The sequence below is a fragment of the Bombus fervidus genome, chromosome 9 (assembly GCF_041682495.2).
Source record: "Bombus fervidus isolate BK054 chromosome 9, iyBomFerv1, whole genome shotgun sequence".
In the NCBI taxonomy this organism is placed as follows: Eukaryota; Metazoa; Arthropoda; class Insecta; order Hymenoptera; family Apidae; genus Bombus; species Bombus fervidus.
The window spans coordinates 10,776,175-10,793,226 of NC_091525.1; the positions used below are offsets into that span (position 1 = coordinate 10,776,175).

General features: G+C 40.3%; 1 protein-coding gene and 1 long non-coding RNA gene across 12 annotated transcripts in view; one reads left to right on the forward strand and one right to left on the reverse strand.

Annotated features, from left to right (window-relative positions):
• LOC139991173 (uncharacterized) overlaps positions 1–17,052 on the forward strand; it is a 143,964-nt gene that overhangs the window by 93,474 nt on the left and 33,438 nt on the right. The window lies entirely within an intron of this gene.
• Mxd (MAX dimerization protein) overlaps positions 1–17,052 on the reverse strand; it is a 233,250-nt gene that overhangs the window by 89,557 nt on the left and 126,641 nt on the right. For 10 of the 11 annotated variants that reach the window (XR_011800738.1, XM_072011077.1, XM_072011079.1 and 7 more), the window contains exon 6: positions 7,698–8,019. Coding sequence is in view for 10 of the 11 variants with exons in the window: in XM_072011077.1 (XP_071867178.1) it covers positions 7,698–8,019 (322 nt within the window). In the remaining variant the exon portion in view is untranslated. Of the gene's footprint in view, positions 1–6,516; positions 6,558–7,697; positions 8,020–17,052 lie in introns of all 11 variants that reach the window. The other variant, XM_072011082.1, reaches the window with a different exon arrangement.

Here is a 17,052-nt window from a genome sequence, read left to right on the forward strand (position 1 = left end):
TTCAGCAAAAGTTATTCAGCGAAACTTCCACTCATCGATCACCAAGCAAACACCACAAACACCCTTTCTCTTTCCAAGCAAAATACTCCCAAAAAAAGACCAGGAATAAAATCCAATTGTCGTTATACTCCATTAAAGACGCAGTCAGGGAACCATTCAGCTTTTCCTATAGCCAGCCACAAGGTTGCCACCGAGAAAGTCGACGCCAAGAGACAAAGAGAGGGAAAGAAAGAGGGAGGAGGAAAAGAGGAGAGAGAGGGAGAGAGAGAGAGCAAAACAATTCAGCCCCTAATTGCGCGAACCGACGTGAGAGTAAGCGGCACTGAAGGAAAAAGGCGTCGCGGCGTCGGCGAAGGAAAGAGACGGAGCGACTGGTTTCGGCTGCGCTTGGTTCGCTCATTTTTGCCGGGCTTCAATCCTTTCAGAGGCTTCGTCGCCGCCGAAAACAACCGACGATATATCACCGGTAACGCGATTAACCCTCAAAATTTTGCTCCTAAAGGGATTAGAACGGGCACGGAGCGCGAGCTGGCTTCCGTTGCACGTGCCCACGCCATTTTCGCCGGGCTAACGACGCCAAAGTCTGTCCGGAAGAAACTTTTGCATATCGCCAAAACGAAACGACGACTCGGCCATTAAACGGCCGTTTACCACCAACTTTCCCTTCGTCGTGTCAAACACGTACAAGCGGGTTGAAGACATCAACAAACCTTCACAGCGTGCATCGCGAAGAAATTCGTGATAACAGGTTGAGAAGAGTAGGTCGACATGTGACAGGTGGTAAGCTCCGTTTCTTCAATGGTCTTGAGCTTAGAGAAAAGGCCAGTTTGACCTCTATCTATCTGTCTGCTCATTTTCTCAACTACTGTTTTCTTCTCATCGTCGTCCAATAAGCGAGCTTGCGGAGATAAGGCTCGTTGATATCCTGAGAAGATTCGTTTCTCCAAAATCGTATAGATCGATCGTTCGAGTATTTAAGCGACGAAAAAAACTGTGGATATTTGTCCGTTTATTCGGAATTCCGAGATGGTAAAGTACACAGAATGCATATAGTATACCAAAGTATACGACGTATCTACGGTAGAATACTCGTTATGATTTTTAGTAGGAAAAACGAATCTCTGTCTTACTTTTTGTTTCTTAATCGTAGCCATAAACTTGCGTAACAATCCGTAGTTTGGTTGTGAAATCGAGGATTTGATAAAAAGTGGAGTTGGTCAGTTTCGCTTCTGCGAGCTTCGAATATACTTTGATATAGTTATACGAAAGTATAAACATAGTCCAAGTTTTACTTCAAAGAATATTCCATATACTCGTATTATACGTCAGCAAATAATATATTCAATGCACGGTTTCGAACAGCCTGTTTGTTCGAAGTTCGTTTCGTGTTCGATTTCTGAACGACGAGAGCCGACCCTGTCCACGCGTTTCCGCGAAAGGAGCTTCTATCATTCCCAGTGCTAATTTAGCTGCCGCTATTCCGCGCCTTATTAGCGTTATCTTCTCGGACAAACCACCGACACGCAACGCGGTCGCAGTTCATTAACCCTTCGACCGTGCGATTGTTTTCTGCGGAGAGCGCGAATGCGTTTCGCGGTTTCTGCGTTTGAAATTGAACGCTGGACGAGGAGGTTTGTCGGAGGTGTTTAGCGTATGATCATCGGGCCGAATGATATTCCGCTTTGAGAGAGAAGATTCGTTTCATTCAGGCGAAGTATTTTGTAGTTGGCTATTAGAATTGAAAGCTCTAAACTCAAACGCTGGTTCGTGGGAACATCTTTCTACGGTCGCTCTGAAATTCGAAACGTTGAATCGATTACGAATGGAATTACGTTCGAGTTGAAAAACACCGTCGCAATTCGTCCAGAATTCGTCACATCCTACGCTTTATTTAACGCTTATCGACGTTTCTATATTTAGATTCGAAACATCCAAATTTCGAGTTTACCGAGACTGCCATATCTCCATTCACGTTTAAATTTGAAATTTCTACATCTGAATGCGAAACATGCAACAATTTCAAATCTGATAAAATTTCTATATCTCGAATGGAAATACGGAAATTTCAAAACTGAAATTTCTATCATCTCGATTCGAGACATCCAAACTTCTAATTTATCAAAATTTCCGTATCTCGATTGGAAACAGTCGAATCTCAAATTTAGCGGAATTTCTGTATCTCGAAAGCCTAATCTCGACAATTAGTTTCTCTGCGTTACATCACCGTACCCCGCCCTTCCGCAAACGATGCAAGTAGAGGCCCGACTGTAAGAATCGAGTGGAAAGGTCGCGTCTAATTTACGACAGCATATTTCAAGCATCGATTCCGTGGCTACACGATCCCTCGGGAGGTGGTTGGAGGAGAAGCTCGTCGAAAGAAACGATGACCGGGGGCCGAAGTAGAAAAATAAGAAAAGGAAGAGGAAGAAGAGGAAGACGAAGGAAGGAGCGAAGAAAAGGATAGTGGCAAGTTTAAAACGTTCCCCTTCGTACGGTTCGGTCGGCTTATCGTCTCGATTCGATCTCTCGCGAGTTACATTCGCGGCGGTTCACAGATTGAAATCGGGCAAAATTCGATAGGAGGGCTGGATGTATCTTTCTATGGAAGCCAGAGTCATAAACTCCACAACCAGATAGAGGTTGGATGCTTGTTATTTTTACACTTGGGACGCGTTATTCCAGATTCATATTCAACACCGTGATACAGACCTGGATGCACTGGTTCTTTTACCTTTTGACCAGTTACCTGTTTTCGACGAGTATGCTCGTCACGAAGAAATGGCAATATTTTGTCCTACCGCGATTTCTGTCAGTAATAAGATAAAAAATTAAAACAGTTGCTTTGCCCTATAAAAAAAAACTATTATTATAAAATTGAGCGTTTTAAAATTAGTTTTTAGTTAGTATTATTAGTTAACAAGGTAATCAAAACAAAGTAAATAAAATAATTATCAATTAACGAAGGAAAACGATTTTCGAAGTTAACGTTTGCACGTGAATCATTCGCGTACGGTTTAAATGTTCTATACTGTTCGAATAGCAACAACTATTGATCGTGATGTTACACGAATATATATTTGATTGCATTTCTTTATTTACTTATACCATGGATCACTATGTAATAGTTTCGTTGATTTGTCATCGAATATCATGCATGTTTATTTGTTTTATCGGTGGTTATTTGTTAAATGTAATACATCAAATACATTTACTGCTCGTGATAGAGATACAATAATATGTTCGCGTAAATCAATATTGATTTTGCAGCAATAAAGAGAATATAGAATTCAAATGAAACGAATACGTTAACAGAGGAACAGGCAATTTCATTTATTCGACGTTAATCGAGAAAATCTGGCAAATAAAAATTTTCAAAATCTCATCGCCAATCTGCGCACTTCTTTCTTCTCTCTCTCTTTTTTTTTTTTTTTTTTCGTTTAATCGACGAACGAAAAAGATCGATCGAATGGAAAGAGAGATTGACGTTGGTCGATCGTGGAGGGAACGTGTCGTCGCGTGCAAGTTTTTATCGGTCGGCCTGCAACTCCGTGGCCTGTCTTACGTAGCAGAACTTCATAAGCGGCGGAGAACGAGCCGGAAGTTTGCTAACGGGCTGACTCAGCCGGTCCCTCTCTCGTCTTCGGCGAATTCGCGGTAATACGCAACGACGATTCTTGCTGAGGGCTCGTAAAAATGTTCGACCTCTTCCACGTTCTCCTGCAGATCTCGTCAAACGTCGCGACCGAAGCAACTGGTAACGAACGCGAGTTACGAATCGCGATCGAAAGACCGCAATTTGTGATTATAAATTTATTCTTCAATCCTTCGAAGGATATTTAGATTTATTATATTCATTTTAAATCTACGAACGAATCCTTTTTTAAGCATTTTTTTTTCTTACTTGCAAAAATATATATGCAGTGCCCTCATATTGATTCTCTCATTATTACGTTTATTATTACGTTCAATATTGTTATATTTTATTTTATCTTTCTATCTGTGATTTCACAACGCAACTCCTGCAATAGAATTGTTCACGTTTCTATTATTCTTGAATAAAAGAGTGTACGTGTCAGTTATATACCGTAAGAAAATCTGTATCTCTTTGATATCAGACAGCCAGAAAGAAATAGGAAAGAATTTTCTTGCGGTAAAAGATAAAATAAAAAATTATCGCAAAAGTCATATGCAAATAACGAGATTTCTCAAACAAGACGATACGTTGTTTCAATGATCGATCCATCGCAAATGAAACGATATCTTCGTTCATTCTTAAATTCGTTTTCTTCTTCCACGTAAACGATAAACTTGGCTTCAGAACGAGAAGATCCAACGTCCTCTTGGTATTGCAAACACCGAGGACCATCGATCTAGGCGTTCTTAAACGAATGCACAGGGAAGCCTTAGCTAATTACAAAGTTAAATTAAATATTGATATGCGAGGATTCAACTTCCTCCGCGAAATAGCCTGTGCCTGGTAGAGAATTTTGCGTCAGTCTCTCGGATACGCGATCGCCCTGATCATCAGAGTGGCTAGTAAACAGACGATATTTAAATGAGCAGGGCAACTTTCGTGTAACCAGAAAGAAAGTTGCCAAGCTGTACCAGTGATATCTCTTGCGGGTCTCAACGCGGTTCAAAGATTGTTGTAAGACTCGTGATACTAATCGTTTCTCGATTCTAATGGCTTTAAAATCAAACCGAAGAATTGTAACTGCTAATTAACGACCAACCGCTAGCTAATCAACCGTTTCGAACTCATCGAAACTAATTCATACTTGTTCAGGATTAGTACCAATCTTGTCGTTTAAAAATGTTTCCAGTCAGGAAGTCCAGCGAATTTCGAAATATAATAAGTTTAGAATCTTTGAATTTTCCGTTTTAACGAAACTGCGCATAAATCGTAATTGTTTAATTCGAACGAACTTCAAAATATCACAAGTTTAGAATCTTCTGTTATCTAATATGTAAATTGTAATTTCTTCTTTTATTTTTCTATAACGTTCAGCGTCTTGCAGAAAGCTGAGTTTCAAAATAAGATTCAAGGTTTCTCATTTTAAAGAAAACCCTTTTTCAAATAATGTTCAAAAGGATGTACAAATAATTACTTACCTACAGATTTAGAATTCTTCAATTTCTTGACACAAAAGCTCGCTCTAAAGAGATTTCATGTAAATCTAAAATTCCTAAAATTTCGTTCTTTTATTACATAGCCACACGATTTCAAGTTCGTATTCATTTTCCCAATATCTCCGAAAATTCCAATTCTAGCAGTCGTTCGTATCTATCGATATCGAACTCGAAGCCGTGACATTGAAACCGAAGCATCGTGGCGATGAGTCGCAACAGTTGACTCATAATTCGTGGATCGTTCCAATTTTACCCTCAACCACGAACGATATTTATACGGACAAGCTTCGCTCGATCCAAGTTCTCCTAACGAGCTGACTCAGCTAACCTTGCTGCTTCATCGCTTTGGAAATCACGGAATTAGAAATCCCTGGCTTAAAATCGTTCCATGGGTGCAACGACCAAAGCGTTGTTCGTATCGCGGCCAACTTTATGTCGCTTTCACATGACCATGATCGGTATAATAATCTACCGATACGATACTGATATCGACGATTTTAAGGTTGTATTCTCCGAGGTTCCAATCTCCTATCTTCGTATTATTTTCATTCACGAAAAATTGTACGCTAATCGCGATATAGAAAGCTCGCGAAACGCATAATCTGCGATGCTAACCACTCGTCCAATCGCTAGAAATAAAACAAAGTGGCCATTTTTGTAATATTCCTTTTACGCTTCGAGATCCGCTATAATTTTAGACGAACTGTGAATAAAACGCTTATCTCTCTTTAAAAATCTGAAACTTACAGGTAACTCGAGCCTCGCAGAAGCGAAACCGATCAACTCCAGTTTTAACGCATCTTTTAGTTTCATTGCAGAAGTACGCCATTAATATTCTGTTCTCGAGGAACGAACCATTTGCTTCCGTAAGTTCGTTCGTCGCAAGAAGATGATGCAAGTAATTGTAAATTCTCAGGTAGATTAAAAAATAGCGTCTCTAAGGTATATCGGTTTTCCGAATATTTCGATTTATACAGTTGATCAATGTGGCTCCTGAGCGGCCCGATCGTACTCGTTACTAAAAGTGATAGCTACACTGCGGATTTTTATGCATTTATGGGAAATTTGAAAATGCGAAACTACGCGCAATGCGCGTAACATAGAATGATATATACAGTGCTGTGAATAATTAGAAACACATTTTCTGCGTTATTTCTTCAGTATTTCCAAGGGATCACCGGTCATGCCTGGACACGTTACGAGAAATTGTTTTAGCAAAAGTCAAATCGAACGCTGTAGGATATCAGGAGATGTTACACAGCGAAACATTGGCTCTCATAGTCGAACTGGAGAAGGAAAAGTCAATCTTTCAGCAAGACAATGCTTCTACTCGTACAGCCGTCACTATAAAAAAGTGGTTCCAAGATTTCGGAATAGAATTATTACCGTGGCCATCGTTGAGTCTTGATCCGAATCCCATCGAGAACCTGTGAAGAATTTTAGTAAGAAAAGTTTACGATCAGGTGAAATCACGTATAAAAATGATCTTGGAACTTAGGAAAAGAATAAAATCCACGTGGGCGGATATTCGAAACGAAACTGCAAATGAGTTTAGCGGATAGCGTACCTAACGGATTAATAGAAGCAATCAGAGATAAAGGAGAATTCATTAAATATTTAATGAAAACGTAACAAAATTAACGTTGGCTTTATATTTCCTCGCAGTGAAAAACACAATTTTAAGAGGAAATTTAATCCTTTCCAGACTTCGAAAGATTTTTGTTTGTTTTATCTTCAGTTTTGTTGCATATTATAATATGAAATTATATAAACGAGTTTGCCAATTTTTGTTTTAATATCATGAAAAATCTAAAAATAGGATTCAGTTTATAATTATTCAAAGCACTGCAATGATGGGTAAAAGGAAGTTTAAAATTGATACATTATGAAATCTAGTAACTTTCGTGCTAAAAATTGTTCACCGTGTTGGTAACAGTCATCTGTTCCGTGCTATACAAATATTATATTTATTCATTGCTCTCATTAACCCTCCTTCTGCACACTGAGTCGTTTCCGATCGCTAATTTTAAGTAATTTTTCATTCACTCCACTTCCATCTCTGTTTAAAATTCGCTTTGCTTAGAAAAACTAGGGTAACATGTGGCGATAAAAACTCTACTGGATCATATTTAGGTGAAACTTGCGAAGAAACTCGAAAGTGTATTCAAGAATTCCGAGTGATTTTCAAAAACGCGAAAACGCGAGAAGAACCACGCGAACTGGAACGATCCAGTATGCAGGCGACGTCGGTGTAGATAAGCTTACAAATGGAAGGTTAAATATAAATCCATTTGGTGAGAATTAAATTTTCTAAAAATTTCCTCCTGCGCTGTAAAACATCCAAAGTATAGCGCTTTCTATAATATTCTGAAAAACAACCTTCCACCGAGTTCCCACCTTTTTGGATTCTACTTTCGAATTTGCATAAAAATCCACAGTCTAATAACGACAATAAGAATTTCAGTCGATAGCCGAGTGAAAATGACCGGATCCTTCTAGCGTGGAACATCGATCGATCATTTGAAACAGTAAGCGATAGCATGCGATAGATGTAAAGCAGCACTTACCGGACTCCGAGACGGAGGGACTGCCTGCAGACCTGTCGGAGTTCCTGGAGCTGGCCGTGGAGCTGGTCGACGAAGCTGTGCCGAGAGAACACTCGGAAACGCTGCGCCGTTTGGAGAGAAGAGCCGCGGCCGCGGCAGCTCCAGGACCGCAAGAGGAACCGGTTGGAGCGCTCGAGCTTAGCCCATGGAGGCCGTGGAGGCCGTGCAACACGTGCAGGCCTGTCTGGTTCGTCAGCTGCTCTAGCCGTCGCCTGAGGAACCTCTGCTCGCGAGACAGCTGTTCCTTGTGCACGGCGTGCTTGCGTTCACGCTCCTCCAGGCTCTGTAACCCAACGTTCATCCCCATTATGCATCATGCAACCTCGATTCAATCCCTTTAGGTTATATCATCGAGGCGTATATCCTTGATATAGATATATTCGTTGATTGTGATATTAGGTCGATATCAAGATGTTCAGGGCAGTCGGATTAGGTTTTTGGGTGCGTGGAAGTTTAATCTGCCGATTCTCGAACGAGATTTGTGCCTTAATTTGGCTTTTTGGCTTTAGTTGGGTAAGAGACTTTAGATGTTTAATGTATTTAACGTAGAATTGAGAGGAGAAATCTCGTGCATATCGGTGAATATTCTTTTATATCTTTTCCTTTCCCTTCTTTCCTTTTTCTTCGGACTTAAGAGAACTTTTAAAAGACGAGAAAACACGATTCGGTCGAAAGTGACTATAAAACGCAGGAGGTACTATACGAAACTGAATCTAGAATTAATTTCGAAATCCACTATTATTTTTTACTCCACTTCATTCTATGATTATTCTATACTTGTTTCAGCAATGTCAGTATTGTCATTAGAAAATGTATTTTGAACTAAATTATGTTTCACCGCGTTTCTATCCGAATACTCTGTTCCTCCTTAACGTAATTCTAACGCAAGTAGAAACAAAATAACCCAAACGACGTAATATCATCCACTGGAACTCTAATGTATTTCGATAAAACTTCCATAAGTCAACCAACCATAAAACCCTAATAGAACGAACAGCTTCCAACAAGATCAATTTGCCACGCGGTTTCTCAAAGAGAGAGAGAGAGAGAGAGAGAAAAAACAACGAGGAGAAAAAAAGAGAGAGAATATCATAGACGTTTTAATCTTTCGAACGTTCGTCCCCTGATTTATCATGCTCCTGTAAAAAATTCCGCTACAGATAATCCCGTTGGACGTTAGCCCGGGATCGGAGTATTTTTTTAATGCGTTTACGGGAAACTGCGCGCAAAAGGATTTCAACGTTAACCGCGTTTCTGTTCATGGCGGGACTCGCGGCAATTGGCTTCTGCTTTTGTTCCATCTTCATTTCGAAGATTAATTCTGGTGAGCGGATACGAAACTGCTGAAAAATCGCGGAATTAATGGGCTGGAGAGGGGGATTGGAACACAGTTCGCTAAGCTCGCGAGGATTACAATAAAGCCGCAGCTAATTCGAGAGCTCTGACATGAGATTTAGATAATTTAAACTTCTCATTGGGAATGTTCGTTTCGTGTTAATGAACCGGATATGGGATATTATTTTGCCTGGTCAAGGAATCGTTCAAAGAATCTCACGTTCTATTAATAACGAAGGCAACGTCCAAATGAACGACATTCTGTTAATTAAATCGGGAAACAAGAGCTCGGTTTCGATTCGTTGATCAGGGAATTTGTCGCACGAGTGCTGGTGTTTGTGACATCTGAGAAATCTGAAACGAATGCTTGTTCTTCAGTTTGTATATCCCAGTTCTACTTTGATTTTAACAGCCAGGAATTAGCTTCAGTTAAGAAATATCTTAGCGCTACATTGCAGATAGACAACCGTGCGTATTTTCTTCCCGAACTTAAAAAATTCCTTGAGTATTAAACGACACGATCGTTCGTTATCTAAAGCCTATCGTTTATCATTTATCATCTAATTCATAATCCGATCTGATATGATGCAAAAGAACGCAACGGGATTGAACAATTTTTATCGAAATAAAAATTATGAAATATATCAATATAATCAAGCGAAATACGCCGTAGTAATAAGAATTTTCAGAATTGTTAATCCTTTCAAAGAAATATTCTTCTTATTAAATATTTAATAGTACGAAGGACACAGCTCTTAGGATACGAGAGCACGCCTTTCGCGCGATAAAGGTAGAGAGAATAATTCCCAGCAATCGACTGCAACGAGCTTCAAGGTTCGTTGTCTGGGCTATATTAAAACACGATTTACACTCGCGGTCCAATTACGATCAAGATCCGGTCAACTACCACTCAGCACTCCTCGAACGAGCAGAAACACATGGACGTTCCATGGTCACGTTCCAACAATTTCGATAGCGTTTAGATAAATTTATCACCGTTGACCGCGATACTAAAGCTACGATACCGAACTACGCGATAACGATTGCAGAAAATACAATTAAGCTTAAACGGAAAATTTTGTTGACTGGCCACGGTTAACCATACTGCCAGGTAAATACTCGGCAACGAGTATGATCGGCCATAGTACGAAAAAGATTAAGCGGTTCGAACGATGACAAAGAATAAAATGACAAGATCCAGAGAGGTTTGTACAAAAGCCCACGAGACAAAGGTTTTTCGAGTTGGACGAGACAAGGGAAGAACACCGGTGTATCAATACTTAATTTAACTTTATAATTAGGTAGACCGTCGGTTCGTTGAAGAACATCCGAAGCAATCGCTTTCGAACGAACAACAGTCGTTGGATTCCCATCGCAATAGGGGTTCGTCGCTACCGTTGAAGGAAAAGAAGCAACTTCCTGGCTGACCCAACGCGATTCTCTTTGACTTAAATGAAAAATGTTTCCTGCCTCGGCGATGCTCCTTTTAAGCGACTTCGATACTATCGGATCTCTCCATCGAGCACGGAAAATTAAACGAATGACGCGAAATAATACTACAGTTTCCCTTTGATCAAACACGAGGAATTTCAAACTCGTTACCGAAGAAAATATAATCGCGTTGTGGGATTATTAATCCTATAATTCGTCACAGAGATTACCAACTTTTTAAACGCGTAATTTTTCTTTGTTCCTAGAAACCTATCCTCCTTTGAACGCTTTATTACAATTATACTTTTAACGTTAAGATCAAGATTAGAGTCCAACCGAAATAAATTAGTCCGCTGATTAAATTTGTAACTGCTTGTTGTTCGATAGAAAAGTACATTCTTTGTTAGCGATTTTTTAAATGCAACAATCTATAAACCCGTGGAAGCTAGCATTTCGAAAAGATAGATATAACACCGATAATTGTCGCTACTAACGATACGATACAAACGATAGCTGTTGCTACCAACAAATGCTACTAACTGCAATAGTAAACTGTTACTTTCGGATCGAGTGCCATTTTCTCCATACTGTCTGGAAATAAAAGCAAACGTTGCTCAACCATTAATCCAGCTCTTAGAATTACCTCGACATCCGAGAATCCGACTTCTCTGTTTCCATTGGAAGATACGGCAAACTTCAATTTCATTGAAAACATCATACGCAATTTTGCTTGAGAACTGTCTTTTACGAACGAGAACGTATTACTATCTTTTCTATTACACGGAAAAAGGATGCCAGACGGATTGTCGATATTGCTAAAGAACTATTACATAAGATCGAGCAGAACGATAACAACAACCAGCGTAAAAGCGTCATCGCGGAAGAACTAGTCGGGCTAGATTCAATTAAAGAAGACACGAGATATATATCTTGTGTTCGAGAAGAAACTGCTCCGAGTAATTAAGGCGACGTATCACGCGATCTGAAATTAACGGTTGGTTATTGATTCGTACCCTTTTTTCCTGCTCTTTTTATACGTTCAAGATCAGATCGATCGAATATTCATCGAGTTTCATCTATTCGTGTCATCTTACGATTGTTATCCCCTCTCTGCGATCTTTCCTTTCTTTTCTTTTCTTTTTTTTTTTTTTTTTTTTCGTTGTATCGTCTTTATTAATTTATAACAACTAGAAACGAAAAAAATACTAATTTATGACATTTGAAACTATTTCCTAATATTGCTCCTTTCGTTTAGCATTTATATTCGTAATATGTTTCGCATAGATATAATTGAAAAGTTTAATAAACGTCGATAGACGTCAGACTGGAACGCGGTTGTGAATTTCGAGAATGGGCTTGTGAATGTGCCTGCAAAATGAAAATGTAGAATGTTTGATCGTGACAATGCGCGCACAGGTAAATGTGAAAATAATTGCGAATTGTGTGAAGGCGAATGTGAAAACAATTGCAAATCGCGTGAATGTCACTGTGAAAATAATTACGAATTGTGTGAGTGTAGACGCGAGAAGAACAGCAAATTGTGTGAATGTACAGGCGAAAACAATTGCAAATTGTGTGAATGTAAACGTGAAAATAATTACGAATTCCCTTAACAAACATTGTACAACTCTCTTGACCAAACTCTCAAATTTGACCAATGTAATCACGACGGTGTTGTGCTACGTTATAGTGCTAATCGCAGTTCAGAATATTCTATATAACAAACCGACTCCATACTGCACAAATATCGTATGCCGACTTTTAGCGTTTTCAAGAAAAACAGTTTCCAAAATTCAATGATAATTTATAATTAAATAAACACTTTTATACAAATTGACGATGCAAATTATGCGTCTTTTTCAGCAATACAAAATAACAAAGGTTGTTCATGGTTCCAGAAAATATCTGCATAAATGCGCCGATAGGGAAATATTCTTTTTGACGAATTTATTACGAAACAGCATAGAGATGCGATCATTATACGCCATAAGGAGACAGTCGAGAACTATTTGTTGCATGTAGGAACTAAAATTTCATAGAAAGTAGACGTACGATATTTGTGCAGTAAGCCATACGACGATGAACATTTTTTTACGACAAGCGTTCGAATACTTCCGCGAGTCGGTGTATTTTCTAAAAGTCACAAACTTCGTTATTTAACAAACGATATGCAATTCTCACATCCACCCATTTATCCGTCAAGATTATCCTGCCAGTGTTTACGCAACGCTCGTAGATAGAAAACTGTGGTCACTCGCGAGGAAGGGGCCATCCGCTTCCGGTGTAAAAGGCGCAACGATCGGTGAACGCGATTGGACGGCTTCCCGTTGCATCAGCGACGCAGCAAGAAGCATCGATGTGCGTCGCTGTTTTCTGTTTTTTTTTTCCCCTCCATCTCACCCCATCTTCTTTTTTTTTCTTTTTTCTTTTTGTCCGGTAATCGAGTCGAACGCGTTCAATTCGTTCGAAATACAATTAACGCGGACGACGACGACGCGACGTGTGAACGTCGAATACGTACGTATATTTGCGCTGGCAATCCGATTAACCGTTTCAAGGTAGGGACTTTTACGGAGCTTAAATCGATTCTACGTCGAAACTCCCGGAATTTCTCTCGTTTTTCTCTTCTTCCTTCTTGTCCTTTCTTTATCAGTGCTGAAATCTCTCTTTTAACGTCTTTACGTTGTTACTTTGTATTTCAAAATTTCCTCTTTCCACCTCCGCATCTAGCTTATACAGAAAATTCGAGGAGAATTCGTAATAGAAACACTGCGAATTTCTCGAACTATTTTACTCTCCCTAGAGCGCCTTTTGTTCGATACATTTTTCCATTTCTCTCGCAACGACCCTTTTCCTCGTGCCCTTCTTTTTTATTTCTAAAGTTACTTCCCCTTCGTCTTTGCACCGATCGCAGTGTTGAAATTTCCTTTTTACACGTCGTCAGCTACCCACGTATGATCGTTCCCTCGTGATGTTTTCCTCGATCGACGTCGAACTCACGATGCTACAAACGCAGTGTCGCGATGTATCGAGTCTGCAGGTTCTATACGTCTAATTATTCCGGGAATTTTTGACGATTAAGAACAAAGTACACCGATTTGATTTAGACTTTCTTTCTGTTACGGTACATCCTGCGGATTAAATTCGGTTGCGATGATCGTCTACGAGCTACTGGCTGAACTCGAACAGCCAATCGGGAGTTGACAGAGGATAAACGAGCAACTGTTACGATCACAGCGGCTTACAATTACATATGGAATTACGGATATTGGTTTCTCGACTTAAATAAAACGTGTCTTACGTCGCCACGCTTCTCCATTCTCCTTCGCTTCTGAAATTCCTTCCTCGGAAGCCTAGGGATTTCTAGTTCGTAGAATTCACCTCGGAATACTCTCTGTCTTGATAGGATTGCTTGCCAGCACGTAGAAATTCTTCTAAGTCGCAATTTAATCACGGTAGAGTGTACCTCGGCAAGGTACTGCCGAAGGGAAGCCGGTAAGGTGATAGATTATCTCCCACCACTGATCCGGAATGGACACTGTCCACGAAAGTAGTTGGAATCGAAAGGGAACCACCAGAAACGTTCACGGTAGTCGAGTAGTCGTCGGAAACGATTTTGGGTAAAGTGACCACTAGCAACCACCGAGTGACCACAGTGAAAGCTGTCCACGGCGAGCAATCGAGCAAGGGTTGCTAGAGCAAAGTAGCTTCGAGCACCCTTCGTTCGTGCGAATCGAAGACTATCCGAGAAAAATATTTATTTACCCATCTTGTAGTACCTGCTTGTTAGCGATTATATATTCGTGCTCGTTAGAGTCGATTATTTTTTGTATATAAATTAGAGTGGCTACGAGAAGCGAATGGACATTGCCTTCTGTTTCAACGAAGATTTTTACCCAGGTTCTGTACATTTTATTTTCGTGGTATCAAATTTTGATAGCAATACGACGTTAGTACTTTCGCCGTTGAATATTTATTCTGCCGACAAGGTGCTCGAAAATGGATGAATTTTCCAACTGATTGATTATACCGCGTGGGACTATGCTACGTGGGATCCGTAAATTTACGACTTTAGCACGGCGGATACGCATCTCACAGAATGTATTATGATGGTTAGAGCAGCGAAAGGGTTCATACCTACTTGGATTTAATTAATCGGTATATAAACATTACGATAGATGCAAAGGTGGGGCAAATACTTGCAGCCACTATGCACTTAATACGTTCTTTATTACCCGACACGTTCGGTTTTAATTTTCAAAGTGATTTTTGCCAGATCTTTGTCAAAATGATCGCTGAAGCGTGATCTTTAAAACGACATATATTTGCGAGCGTTAAAAATGCCTACGCTGCACACGAGGGGAGAAAATGGAACGAGCGTACATACGTATTACAGTGGTACGACTCTTTTGAGATCCGAGAGAAATCGATGAAGAATTGAGAACCGACGAGAGAGAAGAGTGCACTATCTGCTATTTACTAGGACGGTACGTACGAAATGTCGAACCTGAAAATGACTTCTCCGAGGTTCGACTACAAGAGGCCAGTACCATCCGTTAAAGTTTGTCATCGGTATATCCTCGTTAAGAGTTAAAAACGAGTCTGGCCATTTTCAGGAATTCGATGCTTTCAATATCAACATCCTCACAAAATTAAACCTCCACGTAGATTTCCATTTCGCTCGTCCACCTTCTCTTCGTTCAAACTCGCCCTCCCCCTTTTCCCAAGAAAATCCGCAACAACCCGGTGAAACAAAAGAAACAAAGGGCGGAAGAAATGGAAAGAGAAGCGAAAGAAGAAGGTAGCATGTAAATAAGCGCGAGGCAAGAGGAAAACGGCGCTGCATAGAGCGTGCGCGATCGAAGAGACGAACTGAGAGAGAGAGAGAGAGAGAGAGAGTGAGAGAGAGAGGGAAAAAAAGAGAGAGAAAAAGGGAGAGAGAGAGAGAGAGAGAGGAATTGAAGGAGTCGTCTGCGATTTATGACACCCTTCCAGAACACTACACGTTGCTCGGCTCCCCTGTAATCACTTCTTCTCTGTTCGAAAGAGAAGAGAAGAACGCCTGGGAACAAGAGAGCCCCGGGAAAAAGCTAAGACGCGAGTCGACAGGGTGCAGGGAGATACAAAGATAAGCAATTGGCGCGAACCGTGGAATGGCAGGGAATAATGGCGAGGGTGGCGATTAGAAAGCGGGACAAAATTGTCTGCGACTTACCGAGGACCAACGGGACAAAGGAAGCGTCCGGTCGGTCGCGTCGCTGATGAGAAAAAATGCTGGATAAGGGGGCGGAACAAAAGATACCGTTGGATACTGTGTTGCGACGTTGAAATTGTAGAGTTAATGCGTACGCTCGCAGGGGATAGTTTGGAAATTGGTGCGCGTCCGTTGCTCCGTTCCCTTTCATTTTGCTGTTGGTTTCTCGGGGATTAGGGTAACTTGCAAAGTTTCGAGAGCTCCAGTCTGATAAAGATTCGTTGGGTGACCGATTATGTCTCGAAAATTAACCGAGAGCTAATTACACCGGTTAAGAAAGTTTCTGTCGCGGTGGACGTTTCGTTGAATCTTATGTATTTTTCTACATCTACAGGTTTTACACGATGACTAAATTAAAATTTAACTTACAATATTTAAATTTAATTTGACAGTACATGATACGATGTATAGTAGAGGATGAGCTTTAGCAGGGATTTAGGGTGTAAAGTGTTTGATCGAATTATTTATTCGTTAAATATTTAAATCGTTCAATCAAGCGATTCGTCAAACGTTTGATCGTTGCAATTGTTCGATCGAACGATTTTTAAATATTTGCGAAACGATCTATAAAAATCAGTGGAAAGCGTCAGTTATCATTTCGATTACGCGGATAATTTATTCTCGAGTGAATGAGCGTGGAAGAAGGCGCGAGACGGTGGATAGAAAGCGGCGCGATTAGAGTTTCCCGGCACGAAACGGTGGAAGCCTCGCTTTTAAGCCGGCTTCCGCGCATTTTACGACAGTAGCCAGGGCTCGACCGCTTCGAAACCAACCTTATCTACGTTGTAAACTCATATCAAGCCGAAGGAAGAAGCACAGGACAGTACACACACGCGCGTATCGAACGATGTCTCTTATCTGCAATCCTGGTGACCTCACCCTTTCGATCCTTTTATAGCTGGCTTTTCTCAGGCCACAGAACGTCTTTCGGTAAAGATATTTCGAGCCAATTTCGAACTCTTTTTCATATGTAGATTATCGTGCGAAAATGCTTAAATGCTCGTTCATTTTATAGAATTACATATAAATAGACAGAGGAAGATTTAAAAATTCTCTTACCAAGTTACTGTTGATGCGATGGTTCTGACTTTCGAATATGTGCGGCCTGCATGATAAATTGATTAAAACAAACAACCGATTTTATATACTTTAAACACTACAAAGTTGATCCACTAACCTCGACGATCAAGGAATTTCTTTTTCCCTTTAGAATCGAATCTCCTTCAAAATGCGAGCAGTTGGCTCGCTTTTCGATCCAAAAGAATCGTTCAAGAACTCCCAACGATCGTACAAACG